This window comes from Acipenser ruthenus, chromosome 27 (assembly GCF_902713425.1).
Source record: "Acipenser ruthenus chromosome 27, fAciRut3.2 maternal haplotype, whole genome shotgun sequence".
Classification (NCBI taxonomy): Eukaryota; Metazoa; Chordata; class Actinopteri; order Acipenseriformes; family Acipenseridae; genus Acipenser; species Acipenser ruthenus.
Window position 1 is genome coordinate 2,018,695 of NC_081215.1, and position 14,012 is coordinate 2,032,706.

The following is a 14,012-nucleotide window of genomic DNA, read 5'->3' on the forward strand; positions in this document are numbered from 1 at the left end:
ATTAATAAGTGTGCAATACACTCCACCTGTTCCAACCTGTATAAAAGGGTATAGCAATTTTGCAGTTTTTGCAAAATGAATCCTTTTGGATGCAGCTTTAACACAAAAATGAATCAATGCCTAATCATTCTTGGGGCACTTGGCAGCTTTGCTCCCTCTTAAATAAGTAATCTTGCACTGTAAGAACAGTAAAGAAATTCAAAACCTCAGGTAGGTGCACTGCTAAATAATACATGAGACTCCAAAGCTGAGGACATTGCATGAGCGAAGACACAGTGAAGCTCGGAGGACAGTTTTCTACAAGTCCCTTTCATTACAATCACATACCAGCTACACACCAAGCAATGTGCAGAATAAGACCCTGAGTGAAGGCACTGCTGAGGACACTGACAGTAAAGGTAAAAGGATGTACTTCCCAGATCAAGCAGCCACTGTCATTAAATATTGTAGCAGCTCTCCGTCTGCAATCTGAACCAACAATTACGGCAGTGCCCCAGTGCCAACAGAAGATAAATGAAACAACACTGCCCTCCATTTAAAAAGATAGCATTCAAGAGCAACTTGGTAGTGTATTTTTTGTTGTAGTTTCTATTACCTTTGTATCATTCCTGTTTCAGTCGTCATCCTGGTGACATTTTAAACCTCTGAAGTCTAAAGCACCCTTGTGGTCTAACTACAGCTCCAAGAACAACGTCCTGCCTGCCTGAAATAGTTTCTGATGCTATGAAATGCAGACATGGTCTTTTATTCCAGACCATTAGCGAACCTTTGGGAAACTAAAAGTTTTGTGACACACACTAGCCAATCGTGTTTGAGATGCACAAGCATGATAAATATACGAATTCAACAGGAAACATGTACACACATACAAAGATAGCCAGGAATGGTTTTCACATTATCTGTCTGGAGCGACACAACCACATTCTTTTTATTGGCACAGCTGAATTCCATTTGGAATTCAAATTATTTTGCAGTCGTTACTATAGCTACAGCAGTGCAGTAAACCTGGATTTTGTGTGCATCTGACAAAACTTAAGGCACAAGATATTTCACCACTGAAGTTCCAGTCTAAGTTTCACAAGACACGTGGATCTCAAATCGCGTATGCTCTGTAATAATGGAGTTCCGAGACTGATTCCTTCAATGCTATTTTCTTGTTTAGTGATTTTTTTATGGAAAAGGAGGACAAAAAAAAATGCTTGGTCCATAAATGGTTAACTAGTTAAAGAAGGACAAGTTTTCACAACGCAACCACATCTTCTGCTCTATAATACTGTGTCAGGAGGGTTAGAAAGCTCTGCATGGGATTCAGTATTCAAGGCAAATAAATAAATAAAATGCATTAAAAAAAAAAATTCAAAATCAAAGTAAGGACTGGCCAAGAGGCGATGCAGTATTGTAGAATACTGAACGGTTGGGAGTAGCCATTGCTAAAATACAGATCACAGATACAGACACAGCTACTGATGAATGCATGGTCTGATTTTATTAAAAAAAAAAAAAAAAAAAAAGAGATGGAAAAAAGCCTTAATTTGGGGAACCTTTTAAAAGACAAAAAGTTCAGCAGCTTGACTTCCATTGAAATGAATGTGTCCTAAAAAGGCAATTTGGAAAATCCTTGTCCTTTATAAATGTCTGAATGAAAAGAGTGAGGGATAAGTCTCTCATGAAGACAGAAAAATGATTAACTCTGTACAGAACGGTGACAACTGCTTTAAACCAAAAAAGTCTCCTGTCAAGTATCAGAAATGCTCCAGGCTGCGTGGCTCCAGGCTGCGTGGCTCCAGGCTGCGTGGCTCCAGGCTGCCCCTCACTGCACCTCGGTCTTGATGATAGTGGTGTCCAGAGCCTCGTTGCGCAGGTCCACAGCCGAGCCGTTCCTCCACGACTGCTCTGCCGCGGCCGCCACCTGGATTGTCCACAAGTACTGCTCTTTGGTGAAGAAAGGGCTTTCCCTTCCTGCCGGAACAACGAGAAACAGAGGAAGAGGAGGGTTATTCTATAGAACGTTTAGCACTGTCCTGCTGGAATCATTATTCAACACTGTTTCCAGTTCCAAGATCTTACGGGCCATCTTCGTTAAATCATCTGGTAAAAGTGATTAGGAAATGATTCTCTAAAATCGATTCTGCCCTAAATGAAGCGTTTGTTTCATACAAGAAGTATGAAAGAGTTTAAAAATGAAAGTAAGGAACTATTTTCAATAGGCAGCAGTGGTGTAGTCAAGCCAGACAGTCACATGGCACATCCCCAGTCTGATTCAGTCAGCAGTCCTCTCGATGCAATGAAGAGAGCATTAGGAACAACTTCTATTACAAACTACTTCTTTAAGAAGGCTAAACATGATGAAGACGACAGCAACAGTGCATCCACTACAACTGTGGACACAAAGAAAGAAAGTAAAGCATTCTGACAAGATAGAGAAAGGCACTGCGTGGAAATTCTTGCAGAAATTAGATAAATGCATTGTCTATTATATGTGTTACTAGAAGTTCAGTCTACAAATAAAATGTGAATTTGTAGTACAATAACTTTTGGTTAAGAAAATCAATATTTTAGAAGGTGTGCTGGTCAGATTTAGGACTGCACCACTGGTCTTAAAATACTTTTGCACGAAACAAACATGAACGCGTTAGATAAGCATTTTAGAAGGGAAGCTTGACACATCTCCTACATCAGCAGTGTATGGTTTGTTAATACCGGCAGGTTTACAGAGCTGTGTGAACTGAGGAAGACCCTCCCCCTCCCCCGGAACGAACCTCTGAGAGTCCTGAGGAAATGTCGCAGCAGCTCTCTGTAGGCATCTCTGTAGCGCTCTGCAGTGTCCTGCAGACAGAGAGCCGCCGAGGTGCTGTGGTCCGAGATGCCCAGGGGGTTACGATTGTCCATCTGCAAGGAGCCCTCTGTCCCGTGGACCTGGGGAAAGGGGAGCGAAGGAAGAGCTCTAGGCGAATTGTGTTATGCTGTTATTAAAACAGCTTGACAGTATATATAACAGTGCCGATCGACTCAATCTCCGATGTCTTCCCCCCCCCCCCCCGCCATCATGTTGAGATTTTAAAACAGTGTTGGATAAATAATATCGTTTTAGTAAATTAGACCGTTTCACAGATGCAAGAAGCTTGAGTCGGAGACGTTGCAGAGACATGTTTGGCAGGTTACTACATCAAACACACAACGCACAGGCAAGCTTCAATGAACCCTTTAAGTGCGGTGGTCAGACACGTACCTCCAGTCTTTGGTCACAGCTCTTGTTGCAGTGCTGGCTGGTGTCCAGAGAGGCGATGGCCCCGCTAGGGAACTTCATGCTGACAGAGATCGAGTCGGGTTCCTTCACTGCAGCCATCTCTGCAAGGACGGAGCACAGAGGTCACTTTCACTCTCATCAATGCAATCCAAGTGTGCTCTAAAGATTTTGTAGCTGTCCTATTCAATGGTACACATTTACAAATATCGAATTCATGCAAATCTTTTTTTTACAAGAAACAGGAGTTGGTTTGCTTTGGAATACCTCTGCAGAACGCATGTCCGAGCGAAAAGATGGTATCTGGGGCGCTTTCTCCCAGCAACCAACAGATGACGTCAATATCGTGCACCGCTGTGTTGTAGAATATCCCACCTAGGACACAAAGAGCAGTATGAAGCCATGCCAGGGGGTTGCCAGGTAAACAGGACAAAGAGCATCGCGTTATTGCACACAATCAGATGCAATAGGTGCAATAAAACAAATCCAGCATTTATGGTGGCATTGTAACTAGACTGGAGTTACTGTCGCTGCTGGCTGCGGGGTTGTTTACCCTTGGTTAAAGCCTGCTTTCTTTATGCACCTGCGCGGTGTTAATGAGAGCCATTTCCTGCTGCAGGCTGGGCTCACTGAGCACAATGCTCTTATTGAAGCCAGGCGGTATGAGGAAATAGAGGATGTCATCTCAAAAACAAACACAGCTTTAAAATAGATTCAAAATAAACGTTGGTATTCAAAGCCACAGGCGTCCAATTACAAAAGTGTCCCTGAAATCTACTGTGCACCTTACCGGACCAAAACAGGTTTACTCAAACCATCCATTATTTTCAAGTCAAACAAAAACCATCTCAGGATTGGAACAGGAAGCTGTTAGTAAGACATGCCCATCATTACTGCAATCACAAAGGCAGAACGCACTTTTAAGTGCCATACGAGTTTGCCAATGAATAATTGTTTAATGAAATCTGTAAAGACGAAATTCATTTTATATTCCTTTATTCGTGTTGATACAAACCTAGTCTGGATGAATGTGACACAAAAGCTGTTTTTTGTTTTACATCAAATGGCCCTCCTCGATGTTAAGCAGGACTACAAGTCCCAGAATGCACTGCGGTGTGAAGCAATGTGGTCACCCTATCGAAAGGCTGAACCGCTCCATACCTGAGGATTTGATCGCTGCCACTGAGGGAGGGGGATACATTCTGCTGACAGTCGATATCCTCTGAATTCTACCCAGCGTTTCATTTTCATGGACCCTCTTGTACAGAAACTGCAAGGCTGGGTCGAAACGCCTAAACAAACAGAGATTTTTTTTATATATATACTAGTGATACACATGTGGCTGATCTGGAATTAAGTTGCAGAGAACAACACTTACTTGAAAAATCCACAAACCAGTGGCTTTCCACAGCGGCTGGCTTCATCAAAACACGACTCCGCGATGTGTCTGTTCAGGCTGGGCAGCTTCTCACAGAACACCCCTTTACCTGAGAAAGACAGGTGAGTGATAAGGTCTCAACAGCACCACTGAAGTGCACGACCAAAATGTGTATACATGTAAATATAAAGTCTACAAAGAAACGCAGAACAAAAATAGAAATGTTTCTGCCAATTGACAACAAGCGTGTTCTAAGACAGAGACTTCACGGACGTGTAGTGGACGTGTGGTGCTACCCTTGTAAAGGTTTAATTATTATTTTATTTGTTTATTTAGCAGACGCCTTTATCCAAGGCGACTTACAGAGACTAGGGTGTGTGAACTATGCATCAGCTGCAGAATCACTTACAAGTACGTCTCACCCGAAAGACGGAGCACAAGGAGGTTAAGTGACTTGCTCAGGGTCACACAATGAGTCAGTGGCTGAGGTGGGATTTGAACCGGGGACCTCCTGGTTACAAACCCATTTCTTTAACCACTGGACCACACAGCCTCCTTATGTGGTGTACCGTGGTTAAAGCACAGATAAAGAAAAGCGACATTATGGTAAAGCACTGTAAATCAGATGTATGGTAAAGCATGGTATATTCGTAGTATAGTGAAAAGCATGGGGAACAGTCAAATTACTGTGCAGCTGCACTAGCTTTTTAAAGGTAAAGGTTGCATCTCCTGATAAAAACAGGCTAACACACCCACCTGCTCGCAAGGCATCCAGAACTATTACTGAGGCTTCATCTGGAGGGGAACAAACCACCACCCCCGAAACACTAGAAAAAACAATAAGAATCACAATAATAAAAAGAAAGACAACCCATCTTTCTATGGAGTGTCTACCAGAATGCAGATTTAACAGACAACACTTCAATCAGCATAATACTGCCAAAGAGCTATTGGACAGTTCTTAGTAAGGGGGCAGCTTTACTGAAAGAAGGATACAGTTCAGTAGCACTTACTAATAAAGCAAGCCACACTACAAAAAGCCTTGCATGCTGTGTGAACCCAGCCTACCACTGATCTCTGAGCACGATGTCGGTGTCCAGGGATCGCAGCACCCTGGTGTGGGTCAGATGCTCCTGGCTGAAGACGCCCTCCAACTCCCAGCGCTGATCCTCCACTATGTAGAGGAGCTGGCAGCCGTTCTCTACAACCAGACTGTGGCACAGTGCCCTGCTGCCAGTGCTCACCCCAAAGAGAGCCAGTCCCACCCCAACTCCCAGCCCAGCCCCTCCCCCTGCGCCCGCCCGCACCCCAACGCTATTGGTCGTCCTCTCCAGCCAGGGATTGCTCGCCCAGCCAGGGAGAGGCGGGCTCCTGACACGCCCACTGGAGAAGTTCTGTGGTTGGTTGTCTGAGGTGGAGGGTGTGGCCTCAGAAGTGGCTGCAGAAGAGGTGGAGCTCTTGCTGCTGGAGAGGAGTGGGAGAGAGGGGGGAGGGAGGCTGCTGGAGCAGGAGGAGACGGAGCAGCCAGGAGTGCCCGTTAGGAGGGGAGGCTGAGAGGTCAGGGAAGACGAGCCGAGTTTGATGGGTAACTGGAGGTCCGACGGTGCTGATCTGTAAAGAAATGCCAAAAAAAACAAACATGTCATTTCTCTTACATTGCTTGGTACAGTCCACTGTTAGGTATAATACTGAATATTTTCACAGCTGTGGTTTGTTTACCTTGTTATTTCTTCTTCTGTCTGGCTTCACTGCAAGCCAGTCAACCAGAAAAGCAGTAGAGGAAGTAACAGCACTTCTATCATTTATTTTGGTGAAGCAAGAGCTTTAAAAATAGGGGTGAACAACCGAGCTTAGCTAAAGCCATTTTTAGAATTACCCGTAGCTATTCTGTAATTGAAAAGTGACCATGCCTGCATAAAGTAGGAGGCCTACTGGGATGCAAGTTTTTATTTTAAAGATATTAAATGCAGAGTCAGTGTGTGTGTGTGCTTTGTCATTTTTTGCTGCACTGCCCCAGCCAGCACGGTTACTATACTATTGGTACTGTTTAACTGATAGGAGTCCAGAGCCACAAACCCTGTTCTCCAACTCATTCATGATAGACTGCGTTCCACAAAAAATCTGACAAATATACTCTGATAATAAAAAAGAAATCTGAGGTGTGCTTTCAGACAGAACTGCGTATAACAGTCCAAATGGGAGCAGTAGAAAAGGCTCAGTTTAATCTGTGCATTAATAATGCAATATCCGACTTGCCGGAGTGCTAACTGCCTGTAGTGTGTCCTGCAGAATAAAAGAGGGAATTCATTTCCGCAGGCAAAGCGAGAAACCTTATCTCCCACACTCTGTTTACTTTTAAAGCCACTGGAGTAAACACAGTACCTCAGTCGCCAGGCAACCGGGGGCGGCTAGACAGGTCAGAACAAAGAGAAAAAGAGAAATCCCCCTGTTCTTATCGGCTCCCCAGCAGCAGTGACCTCCCCTCCCTGTGGCGCTGCTCCTTCAGACAGGACAGGCTGGAGCTGGGGAGGCTGCTCCCAGGCTGATCCCGACTCCTGAGTGCAATCCCTCTGAAGACAAGAGCTCCTCGCTGCTGAACAAGCTGCTGCTGCTGCTGCTGCTGCTGCTGCTCCCAGCTCTGCATCCCCCCCTCCTACTCTTCCTAAACTGTTTGTTAACAGCTGGCAGGATTTTCCTCACCAAACACCTAGCAGTGTCAGCCTCCCCGCTCACAGACACAGCCCCAGGGACCAGCCACAGTGTTCAAGGCATCTCTTCTTGTTTTAATGCCTCCCTGTTTAAATACCGCTAGTGCAAAAAGAGCTCAGTGATTCATACAAGTTAATCTACAATATTTTTGTCCCTTACCAGCAGACCGCTGAAGCACATTTACACACACCAATATATTTTTAACCTATAGCCCTACTTTCTGGAATGGAAACAAATAGGTGATGAAAATGGTGGCTGAAAGTGTCGCTATTACCAAGTGACCCCCAGTTGCACCATATTTTTGAATTCCTGCTATTTTTACACCAGTGTTGTGAAGTTAACCACACTTATTTTTCCACTGAAGCGCCGCTCTGAGCTTTATGCTAGGTGGCCCTCAGTAAAAAGAGACACAAGAGGAAATAACTGCTGTGTCTGCTTCTGACAAATATATAAAAAACAGACCTCCTACAGCAGGACAGTCTAAATACCTAGTCTAGTTTACCCAGGATAAAAGCCGAATTGAACAGAGCCACTGATATCCAGCGACAGCATTCGACCCTCCCTCACTACGAAACACGCTCTTTAAAAAAAATCATTGAAAAGTTTGAACAACTAGGCTGAATAGCCCATCGAACAAACAATGTCATGTTTTAAATGTTTGATGTCTTTGCACAGCTAATGCAAACTGTGATTCATCAGAAGTTTATTTCGAGGAGCTTGTAAACTCTTTTATCTAATATGAGGCTCACAGTGCAACCTGGAATGAATGACAGAAATGAAGACTTGCCGTGCATATAAGCGTGAGCCATCCCAGGTTTTACTGCGAGCCCTTTACCTATAACCTGTTGCTATCAAGCCCTGCAACACTGCATAAACTTTTATAGCACATTCAATCCAGGAGGTGCTAGAGATTCAAAGCTGGTAATGTTACACCTTGAGGGAACAGCAGACACATGCATGGAATCCCAAAGAGGTGCAATTGGGACAAAAAAATATATATATATTTAAGACACTCATGTTTTACAACTAAGCTTTTGACAGAAAACACTAGTCTGTTTTCTGACAGAATGATTTTTAGTACACTAAACTGTCATTAATTTCTCCCCCAGTTTCAGTGAAGCTGGTTGTGTGTACAGGGATAGGGACTCAACCCAGCCCCTTATAAAAGTTTATCATAGTAAAAACATAGCAATGTGTAATCAAGCACTATAAAGTCCACAGAGGTACGTAAAGCATATTTAAAAACCTGGTAAACTATTATATAACCAAGAGATAAGCATGGGGAAACTGCAAAATGACTTTCCAAATTTACCTTGGTAGAGTTTTATAAGGGACAGCATAAACATGGGCTGCTCTGTGCTGTGCCATCAGGTGCATTCTCACATACACTGCTGCAGTAAACACTTACACGAGTACGGGCTTTCTATCCCATTGCTGCTTGATTAGCCTCCTGTTTCGGTAATGTCTGGCCGAGGCCAGGTGCTCGAGTATCCGGTCTCTGCGGACCCTCACCGGTACTTCGCAGGATTTGCAGTACAGTATTTCCACTCGTGTCCTTTCCCCGGAGTCGTGCTGTTCCACGACGTGTCTCTTCACTGCCAGGTCGTGGAACTCCGCCGCGTAGTCATGCAGGGTTTTCTTCTTTCTCCCCATGTTGAAAAAAACTAAACCAATTCCTGTTTTATTTTCTTCTTTTCTTTTGTCTGGTTTTATTAATTTCGCCGAGAGGTTGTGTAGGCACGGGTTACATAACAGAAGATACTAATTATAATGTTGTATGACAGAGACGCAGGCAGGTAGGTACGCTCAGGTGACAACACAACAGTGTCAAAATCCACTATGTGCTTTTCAGACTTATTTTACGCATCTTTGAGTGTGTTGGTGAAATATTTCTTGTCCAGATATTTTTTTCGAAACATTATTTAAAGCATTGTTTTGGTTTGTCAAGTTGTTTTTTGTTTGTTTTTCCCAAAGCCTCGTGTCTCTATTTATTATCTTCGCCGTTAGACAGTTTCATATTCTAATTATTCTATAACTTAAGTAACTTAAAAGTAATTTCTTTAATTTCCTTCCGCTTTTTCGCTTCGCTGTTTTGTTTAGCCATCTCAAGCCTGCTCCGACCCATTTGTTGCACCCTTGTTTAAATCGCAGTACTTTCGTGTCGCCCTCTCGCATATGAACAACACCCCTTTAATATTTCATCCAGTTATTTTTACTTTCCCCAACTTATCTTCACTTTAATAAAAGTCGGTTCCTTTCAATTCTGACATCTCCGTCGTTCTTCTAATAATAGCGTGCCAGACAGTTCATTGTGATAGAAGTCCAGTTTTATTGGACCCTTTCTTCTGCACTTTGGTTTCATCCAGCACGGCTGTCTTGTGTTGTTTTCTAAATTTTGTACGTTATAAAAATATTTAAAAAATCCTCAACCAATATAATCTGAAAAATGCTTACGAAAACAATCAGATCCTCAGTGTGGTCCGACCTATCTTCTCTCCACTGAAGACTCGGCTAAACACAACCCCAGTCGCGGTCACAACAGGATGTTAATTTCAGCTGCACACTGAACATTTCACCCTCCTACACCCTCGCTACTACTAGACTTCAACCCTCCCCCGACACGAATCTGGCCTGTCCTGCCCTGTACAGTAACACACTAACCTAGGCAGATACACCCCCTGATCATCTCCACGATCCGGATCTAATGAACCGCCCCCAAACGCGCATAGGAACTAATTTGCTCTACCTCACAGATCCAATGCCAGTTAAATTGAAGCACTACCCACTTCCTAATCATATGATCACCATCTGGAGGTCTGGAGGGATAAAACCAAGGAAGTGTGTTTTTTTTCTTGTTCTACCAAACTCTTTGTTGTATTTGAATTCGGACTGCACACCACAGCACTGTCAATGTGTTATACATCCATAACTACACAAACTCCCTGACATCACCATGTGTCTTCTTTGGTAGATGCCGTTTTCAGAGCTGCCATCCAGGCATATTGTAGCCATTCGGGTAAAATTGCATCGTCATCATTTTAAAATGTACATTGTTGAAATCAAAGTGAAGTTTCTCATCACGTGATACAGGTTTTAAAATCACCGACACAGTAGCCATCGAATGCATTTTAAATTACCACTTTTTAAATAAATTATGACAAAATAATCTAACATAAGCATAAAAACATAGATCCTAAACATTTTCTTTCCATCAAATGCTCAATAATAAGTGAAAATCATCTGTAAAGACGAGCGCTAGTTTTTATTCTCCGTAAACTTTTGCAGTTCTGCGTCACATTTTGGATCTAAAAAAGAAATAAAAAAAATTGATATCAATATTTAATTTACAGATAAAGAGGTGATCATCCCCAGCAATGTAGAGACAGGGTCGCAGTAGAGGGACCACATGTCACACTTTCATATGTAGCTGCAGGTACATCTACAGCACTTGTATCATTAACATGTCATGTGTAGGGTGTCTCTCATTCATATAAGAGATGACATCTCATGCAGTCTGAGTGGTTCGCTCTTCACAAACTGGTCCCAGTGATTTACAATGTGTTAAGAGACACCATAAACAGCATACTGACTTACTATTTAAAAAAAAAAAAACACCCAAAAACACACTGTACACATGAACTGCTATGACACAGACTGACTTGCATGCATTAGGGCTCACTTTAGGAAATGAAACTGCATGGTTTTCAAAGAGACAAGATTTTTGTGAACTTCACTTACCACCGTGATCACCTGGTAAATGATTTGCACAGCATTTAAGCTGCAACAGCTTTGTTATTTTCATTGTAAGCATAATTCCAATGAGGAGTCCTAACAGCAGAAGGGCTCCTCCTCCAGCTACAGCAATGGTAATCCATGGCGTTGTAGCTTCTTCCTCGCACACAACGTCCGTTGTTGAGTTTCCATTTTTACCACCTGACTTACAACTTTGAAAGAAACACAGAAATAAAAGAATGAATTATGTTGAACGAATCCCTTGACAACGTGAAAAGTGTCATTTATAATGCCGTCAGTACTATCTGGTTTTTAGGGATCATATCAAAAATCAGTAGCAGGTAACAGGAGGTCTTACACAGTATGACAAGTCCTTTCATTCAAGAGTGGTTGAACTCACTTTTTCATATACAGTTCAATAGACACGAGATGTCGAGGCCTTACTGATGAATACCAGCACTTACACAGTCCAGGGTGTGCAGGACAAGGACATTTCTTTAATTGAAAAAGTCCCTTTGGGGCAGTCTTCACAAACTGTGTCAGAGTTTTCAGTTCCTGCACATCACAATAGATTTTTTATTTACTATTAAAAACAACATCATCTGAAACATTAGTGTTGTTAAATATTTCTACATGTACTGTTATTGCTGTCATTCGGGACCCCTTTTTTAAAAGGAGGTCTATTCTTTAAACAAATAACATTTTGCTATCTGGAACCCTTATTGTGTTTAGGTTCCGTATAGAACCAATCTTATATACTGATCAATAGAGGGTTCCATACAATGGGTTCTAAAAGATCCCCTCAGTGGGGGTTCCAAATTGGATGCTTAATGTTTGGAACTCTTAAGCAGTTCCATTCTGGAACTCCTAATTAAGAACCCTTTGGTTTCATCCTAAACCCAGCATACAGAACCAATATTGTTCAATACATCAACAAGCGTTTCACAGAATTATCAAACGGTTTTGAAAAGAACTCACGAAAACACTTTTCTGTGATCTAGAGAGACCTGCTAATTCCAGCTACCTCATATCATGAGATTACCTATTGAAAGCCAATGGCAGCCTATGTCTCTTATCAAGGGGTGCAATGTGATCTGATAGTGGTACAGTAATATATTATACAAAACATCACAATAGTATTAAACTGCAAACAGCAACGGGATCCCTTACCTTGCATCTTAATGCGCTGTCCTGGTTGACAGACTCTGCGTTTCCTACACAGACGACAGCTTTCCCCGTCTCCATCTAGGCAGAAGAACTCTTTCAAACAGCTGCAGACAGTGTTCTTCACACGGCTACACTGGTGACGAACAAACAGGCCCAAGACTGGTGGAGAAAGCACGCAACTGTATATGTCAATGCAAAATGAAACCGGATTTTGGGTCGGTCTTATGGGAATCATACATCATTACAGAAGTATATCCTAATTTTTACAACTGGGGGGTCGTTTATTTTATGGGAACTGCACTCAACCATGATAATATATTTTGTAAAGGATGCACACACAAAAATAAAAACTTCTTACCAGAATCACAGACTTTACATGTTCGGCACTCTGTTAACCAACTGGGGCGATCTATGTATGTGCCATTTGAACAGTGGGTGCATTCTGTCTCCTGCAGTGCTGTGCAATGTTGTGAAACATGACTGCCTGAAAAAGCAATACATAACATGGTGTGTATATATATATATTATATATATATATACACACACACACACACACACACACACACACACACACACACATTCATTAACAACAATAATACCTATTAAAGTGATAAACGATAGCCTATATTTGAATCTAAATACCTGCTTCGCACACGCTGCAACACTGGCCATTTAATTCGTATTCCTCAGATCGACAGGCACTCGCAATTGAAAGAGACACAACAAGCAAGACTATGATTATCTGGAACAAAAAAAAAGGCATACGCAATTAATAATGATTACATATTTTTGTTTCGGTTTCGTTTGTCGTCATTAATTTAGAATATGTTATTGAAGCACAACATTTCGTTAATTTTCTTTCAACGGATGTTATTATTTATGTATTTTCCCGAATATTTCTCTTTTTTAAAATTGCCTACCGGTAGCCATTCATTTGTAAGATTTATTTTGACCTGTAGTAGACAGGAGACGCTTTTGTTAAATGGTAATAAATTAGTCTTAGCCGAAATATTTGAGAATGTCAAACAACGATCCCCCTCTTATAATTCCCTTGTAAAATGTGCGGAGCGGCACCTGTTACACGGTTTCAAGTTTCACTTGCAAGCTGAAATGTCCCAACGAGGGAAAACAATCAAATTGAGTAAAATGATAATTGGGTAATCCAATAAACTCACCGGCACCGAACAAAGCGGCAAAGTGGAGTTCATTTTAACAGAGTTCCGAGCAGGTAGCGAACTAATCAACAACATTTGAGAAAAAAAAGCAAATATGCTGCAGAATACTAAACTTTTTGTTTTATTTTCGAAATGAGTCACAACAAGGTGTCGTCAAACACAGACACACGAACTGAGGTTTGTGTGGCACAATACTGGTTTTCTAAATAGGTAATCTATTCTAGATTATATATATATATATATATATATATATATATATATATATATATATATATATATATATATGAGAGAGAGAGAGAGATAGATAGATATAGTTAAGACCGTTAATGCTATTTAATATGAAAATAAAACTTCTGTATTTTTGCTACTCATTTTTATTTTATTTTCCACTTACATGGTAGCATTCTTACCTTTTCATTCAGTTTGTGTCTGTGTTTCATTTGCAGCTCTTTCAGAACTCCGCTGGTCTTTTTTTGCCATTGATTTGTATAATGTTATTTCTTGCCGCTCTCTCTAGCACCCCCTTGTGATTGAGATGCGTATCTCAAGGGTTCTGTCCTGGTAAATTAATTCATTTGGAATGTGGTCGCCGACGCGGCTCTTTTAA

General features: G+C 41.8%; 2 protein-coding genes across 5 annotated transcripts; both read right to left on the reverse strand.

Moving 5' to 3' along the window:
• Nucleotides 1-1,493: 1,493 nt before the first annotated feature.
• LOC117963701 (uncharacterized oxidoreductase YrbE-like) lies at nucleotides 1,494-5,898 on the reverse strand. The gene is made up of 8 exons (XM_059002356.1): nucleotides 5,691-5,898; nucleotides 5,379-5,449; nucleotides 4,623-4,731; nucleotides 4,406-4,536; nucleotides 3,512-3,619; nucleotides 3,230-3,348; nucleotides 2,760-2,916; nucleotides 1,494-1,959 (listed from the first exon to the last, which is right to left on the reverse strand). Exons 4-8 carry the CDS (start codon nucleotides 4,443-4,445, stop codon nucleotides 1,811-1,813), a joined length of 573 nt encoding a protein of 190 aa, XP_058858339.1. The 5' UTR covers nucleotides 4,446-4,536; nucleotides 4,623-4,731; nucleotides 5,379-5,449; nucleotides 5,691-5,898; the 3' UTR covers nucleotides 1,494-1,810.
• Nucleotides 5,899-5,905: 7 nt separating this feature from the next.
• Nucleotides 5,906-14,012, reverse strand: LOC117963597 (tumor necrosis factor receptor superfamily member 14-like). 4 transcript variants are annotated; one of them, XM_059002353.1, is made up of 9 exons: nucleotides 13,816-14,012; nucleotides 13,406-13,466; nucleotides 12,873-12,972; nucleotides 12,589-12,714; nucleotides 12,234-12,389; nucleotides 11,528-11,618; nucleotides 11,070-11,275; nucleotides 8,740-10,636; nucleotides 5,906-6,233 (listed from the first exon to the last, which is right to left on the reverse strand). In XM_059002353.1, the coding sequence occupies exons 1-8, from the start codon at nucleotides 13,821-13,823 to the stop codon at nucleotides 10,587-10,589; spliced, it is 798 nt and encodes a 265-aa protein (XP_058858336.1). In that variant the 5' UTR covers nucleotides 13,824-14,012; the 3' UTR covers nucleotides 5,906-6,233; nucleotides 8,740-10,586. The 4 variants fall into 4 exon arrangements, 3 of the variants coding, with proteins under 3 accessions (XP_058858336.1, XP_058858338.1, XP_034760184.2); XR_009309066.1 differs by lacking the exons at nucleotides 13,406-13,466; nucleotides 13,816-14,012 and adding an exon at nucleotides 13,305-13,329; XM_059002355.1 differs by lacking the exon at nucleotides 13,406-13,466 and having other exon boundaries at nucleotides 13,816-14,010.

Bases quoted from the DNA above. Each gene is read 5' to 3' on its own strand.
- LOC117963701 (XM_059002356.1), bottom strand. From the start codon at position 4,445: ATGTATCCCCCTCCCTCAGTGGCAGCGATCAAATCCTCAG. The intron at 3,349-3,511 runs GTATTCCAAAGC...CCGTCCTTGCAG, and splicing joins CGGACATGCGTTCTGCAGAG to AGATGGCTGCAGTGAAGGAA. The intron at 2,917-3,229 runs GTACGTGTCTGA...CCCTTTCCCCAG, and splicing joins GCTGTGACCAAAGACTGGAG to GTCCACGGGACAGAGGGCTC.
- LOC117963597 (XM_034904293.2), bottom strand. From the start codon at position 13,480: ATGTTGTTGATTAGTTCGCTACCTGCTCGGAACTCTGTTAAAATGAAC. The intron at 12,973-13,405 runs GTGAGTTTATTG...TTTTTGTTCCAG, and splicing joins TGCCGCTTTGTTCGGTGCCG to ATAATCATAGTCTTGCTTGT. The intron at 12,715-12,872 runs GTATTTAGATTC...TTGCTTTTTCAG, and splicing joins TTGCAGCGTGTGCGAAGCAG to GCAGTCATGTTTCACAACAT.